The sequence below is a fragment of the Zingiber officinale genome, chromosome 1A, assembly GCF_018446385.1.
Source record: "Zingiber officinale cultivar Zhangliang chromosome 1A, Zo_v1.1, whole genome shotgun sequence".
Classification (NCBI taxonomy): domain Eukaryota; kingdom Viridiplantae; phylum Streptophyta; class Magnoliopsida; order Zingiberales; family Zingiberaceae; genus Zingiber; species Zingiber officinale.
This window is the reverse complement of record NC_055987.1, coordinates 77,140,581-77,150,112: the sequence shown is the minus strand read 5'-3', so window position 1 is coordinate 77,150,112 and position 9,532 is coordinate 77,140,581. Positions and strand designations below refer to the sequence as shown.

The following is a 9,532-nucleotide window of genomic DNA, read 5'->3' as shown; positions in this document are numbered from 1 at the left end:
TTAAATCTAATCTAAGCATGCCATGATTCTTCTTAAGATAAGATAGGAAGTTAATATGATATGCTCATGCTTGTATGTTGATTTAACTTAATTTCATGCTCATGAACATTCGGCCATGGTAGGTTTTAGGGCCTAGGAGAACTTTAAACCTAAACTAAGCATGCCATGATTTTCCTTAAGACAAGATATGAAGTTAACATGACATGCACATGCTTGTAGGTTGATTAGAACTTTATTCATGCTTTATGAACTTTCGTCCACAACTAGTTTAAAGGCCTAGGAAACTAAGAACCTAACCTAACTATGCTCATGATGTTCTTGGTAATAAATACTATGAAATTTGTTTAGGGTTTCCATGCTTTTATGCCACATGAAACCTAGTTACATGATTTACAAGTTTCGGCCATAGTAAGTTTATAAGCTTAGAAAACCTAGAACCTAAACTAAACATGCTTATGATGTTCCTCATGATATATGATATGATATTGTTTTAGAGTTCATATGCTTGTATGTTGATTTTTAACCAAATGTGATGCTTGATGATATTCGGCCATAACAAGTTTACAAGCTTAGGAAACCTAGAACCTAAACTAAACATTCTTATGATGTTCCTCATGATATATGATATGATATTGGTTTAGAGTTCATATGCTTGTATGTTGATTTTTAACCAAATGTGATGCTTGATGATATTCGGCCATAACAAGTTTACAAGCTTAGGAAACCTAGAACCTAAACTAAACATGCTTATGATGTTCCTCATGATATATGATATGATATTGGTTTAGAGTTCACATGCTTGTATGTTGATTTTTAACCAAATGTGATGCTTGATGGTATTCGGCCATAACAAGTTTATAAGCTTAGGAAACCTAGAACCTAAACTAAACATGCTTATGATGTTCCTCATGATAAATGATATGATATTGGTTTAGTGTTCACATGCTTGTATGTTGCTTTTAACCCAATGTAATGCTTGATAAGATTCAGCCATGACAAGTTTCTAAGCTTAGGAAACCTAGAACCTAAACTAAACATGCTCATGATGTTCCTTATGATATATGATATGATATTGGTTTAGGGCTCACATGCTTGTATGTTGATTGTTAACCTAATTTACAATCATATGTTTCGGCCACTATATGAAAATTAGGGTTAGAGACCTAATTATGGTCTTCATGTGTCTCACATGCATTGCTTCATGATATGATAAGAACTTGCTATGCTTCTATGTTTATTTACGTATGCTCATGATCTACGCATGTTGATAACCCTTATGATATGCTATGTGCCAAATTATGTATGCTATTATGATTAGCTGTGTGCCCAAACTATGCATGTATTTATGATGTGTTGTGTTCCCAAATTATACATGCGTTTATGATGTGCTATGTGCCCAAATTTATGCATGCTATTATGATGAGCTGTGTGCCCAAATTATGCATGTTTTATGATATGTTAAGAAAAAAAATGATATGCATGAAATGATAAGAACCATGATATGTATGACATGCTACTTTACTTTATATGGCTTGTACCAAGGGTGGGCTCCATAAGCGCCCCGGGGTCGATGGACTAAGAAACGAGTCTCGTTAGGGATGGGCTCCTAAGTGCCCCTAGGTCGATAGACTAAGAAATGGGCCTAGTATGTATGCCTTGTAGGGTTCAAGACTTGCTACCTTGGACCTACATAGGACGCGCGCATTTATGTATATGGTACAAGCCGGGGCCCCCCTTTATGTTGAGATTATGTTTAAGTATGTATATAATAAGTTTTCAAAAGACATGATGCATATAATTTCATGATACATGTTTTGAAAGTCATCTTGCATATACTTTATTGTTTTGCCACGATACGCCATGATACTTATGATTATGTTATGATATGCTAGGATGCACTTTATGATTATGTCATGATATGCCATGATACTTATGATTATGTTATGATATGCTAGGATGCACTTTATGATTATGCCATGATATGCCATGATACCTTACGATTATGTTACGATATGCCATGATGTACTTTATGAATATGACATGATATAATTTGATGTTCTTTATGAATATGACATGATATGACATGATGTTCTGTATTTTATGAAAGTTACGATATGATGCTTCTATACATGATATGATGAGTTTGTCTCCATGCTTTATGCCTTGATGATTATGTTATGCTATACGGTTTTTGTGAGTAGGAAAGGATCTTACTAAGCCATGTGCTTATGCCTTACTTTCCTTATACCACAGATAAGGGAAAAGGCTGGATAAACTAAGGGAGGAGCAGGAGGGGCAAGAAGGATGTGTGTGGTAGTGGCACGGCTAAAAGAAAAAGACCTGCTTTTGTTTAATAAGAATTATGTCTAGCTTATGTTATTGTCTCATGACTCTATGACATTTAATTATGCTTATTGGTATTATGACTTAAAATCATGTTAAGCATGCTATGTGACCTTATATGCTAGGTAGTTAGTAATGGTGAGTTGAAAAGAAAAGTTTTTAAAGAAAATCTTATAAACAAGGCTTCCGCTGTTTTAAGTAGAAAAGAATATTAGCATGCAAATAAGTAAGTAAGTAAGAAAAGTAACCCCCATCCCTTGAGCAGGAGGGGCGGGGCGTTACATCTTGCTCCCCCTCTCCTCATCTTGCTGAGACCTTCTTGGAGTGCTAGCACACTCTAAGGTTCTCCCTCCATCGAGTTGTTCGTGTGGATACTTCTAGAGGGTTGTCTACTTTGACAATCTTGAGATCCGGCACCTTGGACAAGCAGGATTCGCGAAAGGCACGCATCAAGGGTAAAACTCGTACTCTAATGTAGATCTAGAGTTTGTAAACTCGTACTCGTAGGTTTTTCGAAATTTTATTCTTCGCACGGATCCGGTGGCGGGGTTTCGGGATTTCCGCGACGCGAAAAAGCGGTTTTCGCGGCCCGAAAAACCCAACAGTCTTGCCCTAGCCTCCTTCTCTGCCCAATTCCCCTCTCCATTCTCTTCTCTTGCGACGCCAAGCCACCACCGCCTCTTTCCCGAGCTCTTCGCCTCCCCCAATCGACGCCGCACGACGCCTCGCCTCCCTCATGAACAAAAACCGCCAGGCAAGCTCTTCTCCTCCTTTGCATCGTGTCACCCTACACCAGACGCCACTGCCGCCTCCCTTCTTCCCCGATTAGCCGGCCACACTGGAAAAACAATAGCCAAGAGAGGAAAGGCCGAGCCCTAGCGTCGATCTTTCCTCACCGTCGTGCGCACAGATCACCCTCCTCTGCTGCGATTTGGCAGCACAACAGCCACCCCAGAGCCCTAGCTTCGATTCATTACTGTCCCCTTTCTTCTTAGTCTGATTCTGCTCGTCATCGTCTCCCTCTGCTTTGAGCCTGTGCCACCATCTGGACCTAGCGCCAGTAGCCGCAACCACCAGATCTTCTGCTTCGGCCATTCCCTTATTTATGGAGTTATGCTAGACTTCTTTCTTGGATCCAACAGGAAGCATCAACAGTGAATTTTCGGCAGAAACAAGGTAACGATTGGAGGTGTTTGGTTTGGGGATTTTTCTTTTGATTGTAATTGACATGGATTAGTTTGGAATGCATGTGGTTGTTGGATCAACCCTTGTTGCTCCATCCTTGGTTCCAGCAGTAGCGCCACTAGTTTCACCCTTTCCAGTAGAAAGGTTCACTGACAATGAATCAACAAGGGAGCATCTAAGATTCGGGTGAGTGTTGCCATTGTCTATGTTTTAGCTTAACTTATTGTGATTAGGGAAGGGTTAGGGTTAATTAATCCACTTTGGGATATGATAAAATTTAGCTATATTGTGCATATGATGTGCAGGACTTTGATTCGAGACGAGTGTCTCGACGTGGGATCTATCTGATACGATCTCCATTTTTTAGGCGGGTACCTTTGACTTATCTTTTTGATATTGTCATTCTGATATGCTTTGTGAGTTATAACTAGTAGTAATAGTTATGCTTATATATGCTTGGTATGTCACTACTTGATATCGTAGTTTACCATATTGTTATCTGTGATACATTTATGCTTAAGTCCTCTTGATTCTTGCATTGTGTACTTATGTAGTGACGCACAATGCATTACCGGATATAGGTCTAGCTATTAGATTTACATGACATGTATACCTAGTTTACTACTTGGCATAAGTACCTAGTTTATTACCTGACATGTGAACCTAGGTTTATTGATTGATATGCATACCTAGATCATTGATATGGACTTGGTTTTCCTTTTTGTACACATTATGAGGAGGTTGGTATTTTCAGGACTTACATGCTTAGTGTCATACATCATTTTGCATGATTGCATGCTGAACGATTGTCGACTCCATTACTGTTGAGCACATCGCGAGTTACATGATCTGCACACACAACCACTCATGGGTTAGTGGTTTATCAGGCAAGGTGTGTAGCAGTTTTACCCTGTCAGGCTCCGTTGGTCTGCTCATGGGTAGTGTTGACTACAGTGTGGTAGCGGGCAGGGATCCCTCCTCCTGACTACGACACAGGGAGATGAAAGCTTTGGCTCCCCCACTCTGTTTGGAATAGGAGGATAGGTGTACTCCGACAGCATCCTGTCCACTCGGTCACTCAGGAGTAGTGATGGCAGAGTACACAGTTGTCACAACCCTATCCATTCAGCCTCACCATCCTGTGTGAGGTGGCTGACTGGCTTCAGGGGTGACCAAGACATTTGCATCATATGCATGGATTGCATTTATTGCTTATGATTGCTGCATTTTGGATGCTGCATTTTTGTGGTTGGATATGATTGACATGCGTACAGGAGACATGATGTGTTTGGTCTGACGACCCTTATATCCGTATAGGAGCTCCTGGTGAGTACAACTTCTTTGCTTGTTCAGTTTTCGCATTTCTTATTTTTGATCAAGAGACTGTACTCCATGATTATTACTGTTAGATATATCTTACTATGCATGTCAGCTTGATACCCGTTGAGTTGTTGAACTCACCCCGTTGCTTTATTTCTATGTTAGGTTGAGGTTGTTAGGAGGTTCTAGTCGCTAGTCCCCCACCTCGTGTAGATATGATTTTCTACTTTCAGACTTTATTTCCTTGTTTTGTGATCTACATGTGTGTGATGTGTAGATCTTCTACTCGTGGATGTTATATCAATTTTTGGTCTACTACCCTTGTTTTCTGCTGCAATGGTTTTCCGTTGTGAGTTGTGTTTTCCTCGAGTAGTGGAGTAGGTTTTATAATAAACTGCGTGTTGTGATTTGTTGTGTAGTCAGCCGGAGGCTGATTTATTATAAACTTAACTGCGTGGATTGTTTGTTTATATTATTGTATATGTTCCGACCGTGTTGGCCAAGAATTGTGAGGCCCTGCGGGCTATATAATCGAGTATCATATTGTCACCCGTACAGGGGAGATGTTGTCGAAACTTCCTCTGGTAGGGACTCTCCCGGGGCATTGCAAAGAAAGCGTAGTAATCAATCGATCGATATAGGGTTCAGTCGACCGAATGGATCTGTCGACCTAAGGGTTTTTCAGTCGACCGATCAACACTTATAAAAGTAAGCCTCGAGCATCGAGCTGAAGTAACTTTTCTACATTTTACTATTCTACTATGTTGTTGATGTTAGTAATTAGCCCTAAGAGCCAATCATGAGATGATTAGGCCTTTTGGGTTACTCATTGAGTTAGACTCAAATTAACTCACTCATTGGATTGAGTCCAATCCGAATTAAACACATTGGATTAATGAGTTAGACTCAATGGGTTAGACTTATTGGGTTATTGGATTAATGGTTAATCCAATACAATAGTCCAATCCATTAAGAGGAATACAAAGAGACAAAAACCCTTGGTATTCATAGGATGAATATAAATAGGTTTTGTCTTGAATTTTTCATTAAGGGTTGAGAAAATGATGAGAAAAGTGACTCTTGATCTTCCCTCTTCTTCCTCCTCCTTCCTCCTTGGTCGAATCTTCAAGTTTGGCCGAACCATTTTTCTTACTAGCACAAGAAGATGGTTCTTCTCCGAAGGCTTCGTTCGTGTGATGAACGAAGGATGTATTCTTGTGGATACCATAGTGGCGCAGACGCTTGATCACGCTGAGATCTGCATCTAAAGAAAAGGTTGTTGTCGGGATTGCGAAGGGCATGCAACAAAGGTATACCTCTCATGTAAAACTTAGTATATGATTATTTTCTCCTTCGCACGGATCTTCTGGAGATGATCTAGTTAATTTTCTACTGCGATTAAGCGTGCTTAGCGCGCTAGATCCCTACAGCTAATATTACTTCTGATCTTCCACTCATTATGCAAGCTACTTCACTAAGAAGATCTAATGATCCTTATTGTTGTATTATAGGTATTTTTATTTAGCTTAAATCTTTTTGTATTAAACTTCTCTATATGCATTACCTCTTTTTCAAAGTTTTTGAAAGGAGGAATTTTAGTGAATTACCCAAATGTGCAATCAAATATAGAGAGTCTTGGAGTATGAGTCACCACAGGCTCCAAACTAAGTAACCGAACGAGTTTGATTATTTTGTTTTCATTCCGCTGCTACTTTGATATTTTTAACTGCAAAGAAAAGTTTTAAAACGGACGATATTAAAAGCCCCCCCCCCCCCCCTCTATGGTTTCCTATCGATCCTTCAACTATGTCTTACTTATTGGTCGTATAGGATAGTACCACGAGTAGTTGGGGGGAGGGTGGGTAGAGATATATGGAATCCCAAGTGGTTTGAACCACAATTGTTGGATATATTATCAAATTTGTTTAAGTTAGGTCTTACTTTTATTACTCATATATGTGTCGAAGGGTTCAGAGACTTAGGAGAACACACAGATACCCGTGGCTTAAGATTCGGTGGAGTATGGTGCAGGATAGTATGAAACACCCAATGGACTAAAAAGGATGAGGAACATTAGAGACAACAAGACATTGGTAAAAGATACAAATAAGTAAGATGGAAGACATGGGGAGGGATCCAACGGGTTTGGATCATTTGAGGCACGAGAAATTGTCGAAGAGTACTCTGGTGGAGTAAAAAGGATAACACGAGGATTGAGTCAGATGAGTTCGATGCATCCAAGGGACGAGAAACGACCTATACTTGGAACGATGGTTGACTCAACCATAGACACACTCATGTGTAACTGACTGAACCATTCCATTCGGTCAACCTATGCACAATTTATCCATTATTTGTTTGACAAGTTATCACTAAATTCATTTGGATCGAAATCGAGATTAGGCGACTCGAAGCCAATTGGAAGTTGATTCAATAGTGAAATCCATTGGAAGCGGCATCCAACCATTGAAGTGCGATATCAGATGACCGAATACCACTTAGCAAACAATGCATAGTAGCAATCTGAGTTTGACTAGGTTTCAATGGACCAAAACGTTGATTAAGCAACCGGAAGGATGCCACGTCAATAATAGGGATGAGCAATGACCTCCTTGTGGATTAAAATTTATAGTATTTTTTATTTAAGATGAAAATTATTGCATCAATGACACAATTGATGGTAAACTATAAGCAATTCTTCTTATCTATACAAAGTCAAAGATGTTAAAAATTATTGGGGATTTAAATTTTAAAGTATTTTTATTTTAAGATGAAAATTATTTTAGAAAAGAGTTTCGATGTGATGGTAAAATTATTATTTTATGATCTTAAAATCATAAATTTAAATTGTGAAAATAGTTTTGTGGAATGTATAATAAAACTATGTACAATAAATTTAATATGATACATTCCTTCTCCGAAACCCCTCTTTGAGGAAAGTTTTATGCACCACCGGACTGCCCTTTAAGATGAAAATTATTGCATCTAATTGGATACGTCACTAACTCAAAAAAAGTGCGTTGAGTAAATAGAACAAATACAAATCTAAAGGACTAAAATAGAACAATTGGATACCCTATGCAACTAACTGAAAAGAATGAATACGACTTATCCACAAAAAAAATAAACAATTCTCAGTAATCGTAGACTAAGTGAAGGGATGAACAAGAAATTAATGAGGTGTGACCAACTAGCCGTTTCACCGGCAACAAGAATGACACAATATTATTATTTTTACAAAAAAAAACTAGGAAGCAAAGCAGATCAAGTGTTTGAACGGGAAAAGAAATGATGTTCTTTCACATATAGCAGCAAGAGGTCTTTCACCTGCCCGTCATATGCCAAATTTTACCAAAGCCAAAATATGAGATTACATCTCATTTCTCTCACGCCCACAAAATCTCAATGCTGCTATGGAATACAAATAACCCCAAACACACAGATAAGAAAGAAGGGGACTACTACTGACACTCTTTATTCACAAGAACCTCACCTTGTAGAGGACACCCAAGTTTGACCTCTACATTATATATATCATCTTATCTTACTCTAGAAAACCAGTCTTTGTGAGCACGGCATTCCTCACCTTGCTTAGATCCCTACCCTTGAGTGTCCTCCCAGCTCCTTCACAGACAGAGGAGGATGAGATCTGAGTTTTTGCCATCTTCTTGGCAAGCCATTCATGGGGAGGAGCTCGATCATCCTCATTGTCGCCCTCTTCTTCGTCATCATTGACATCGTCGTTTTTTCTGCCACCAGTTTCTTCCGCATGAGTTCCCCGGCCATGCTTGTAGATCTTTGACCAGTCGGGGATGCTAACTGGAGCGCTGCTTCGACTGACTGTTCTACCACATGGAATCATCCTTGCACCACTTGAAAGACTCCTAGTGGAAGTAGTTGCACAAGTATGGCACTTTAAACCCTTACCTGTTGCAGACTGCTTTGGACTCGGTTGATCTCTTCTATCCACCGCAGTTGCCCAAACCTCCTCTTCCTCAAAGTCCTCATCATTGCTTGCCATGTTCGAAGCTATTAACCAAAGCTGAGTATTTGCTTCGGGACAGGTTGTGTGTATTCAAGAAGGGAGACATGAGTACTATATAGGGAGCTGTTGGTTGAATTAACCAAATGGGTCTCTTTATTGCACCCCTACCACCACCTATAAATTAAAGCAAAGTACTGTGATTGGAATTGAGAGGTGGGTCGAATATCCAAAGGATAATCAGGCCATGATCGAGACAAAGGTAGCCACAGTGAAGAGACAAATGCAAGAGCAAGCATCTGATGTCGATGTGATTTGAGGGCAGAATACTGACTGTTCGGAACAGGTAGCTAGGTAGCTGCTATATATATCCATAAAATGTCGCCAAACTCGTTTGCTTCAAATGGTAACAGTTTGAATATGCCGCCGGTTGGCAGGAAAATTTAAGTTAGGTATCACTGGTGTGGGAGGAGCAAGAGGTGGAGGAGAGGCATTTGACAATCTGCCTTGTCTTGGGGGGCTGGTGGTGGTCTTGTTCTGAGGTCAGATTGAAGCGTTTGGGTATGAGATTCGTCAGCTCCAGCTTATAGAACACCATGCAAGGAAGTGGAGTGTAGAGCTCCATAAAGTAAACTGGTTCTCCTGCAGCTTCTTAACCACGGTCTCAGGTGATGGCTGCATTGAAATGCGTGAAGGTCTTCC

The 9,532-nt window shown here is 39.8% G+C and overlaps 1 protein-coding gene across 1 annotated transcript; it reads right to left on the bottom strand.

Moving 5' to 3' along the window:
• Positions 1-8,096: 8,096 nt before the first annotated feature.
• LOC122005590 lies at positions 8,097-8,936 on the bottom strand. The gene is made up of 2 exons (XM_042560685.1): positions 8,776-8,936; positions 8,097-8,688 (listed from the first exon to the last, which is right to left on the bottom strand). The coding sequence occupies exons 1-2, from the start codon at positions 8,867-8,869 to the stop codon at positions 8,393-8,395; spliced, it is 390 nt and encodes a 129-aa protein (XP_042416619.1). The 5' UTR covers positions 8,870-8,936; the 3' UTR covers positions 8,097-8,392.
• Positions 8,937-9,532: the final 596 nt, after the last annotated feature.

Bases quoted from the DNA above. Each gene is read 5' to 3' on its own strand.
- LOC122005590 (XM_042560685.1), bottom strand. From the start codon at position 8,869: ATGGCAAGCAATGATGAGGACTTTGAGGAAGAGGAGGTTTGGGCAACT. The intron at 8,689-8,775 runs GTAAGGGTTTAA...GTGGTAGAACAG, and splicing joins TCCAAAGCAGTCTGCAACAG to TCAGTCGAAGCAGCGCTCCA.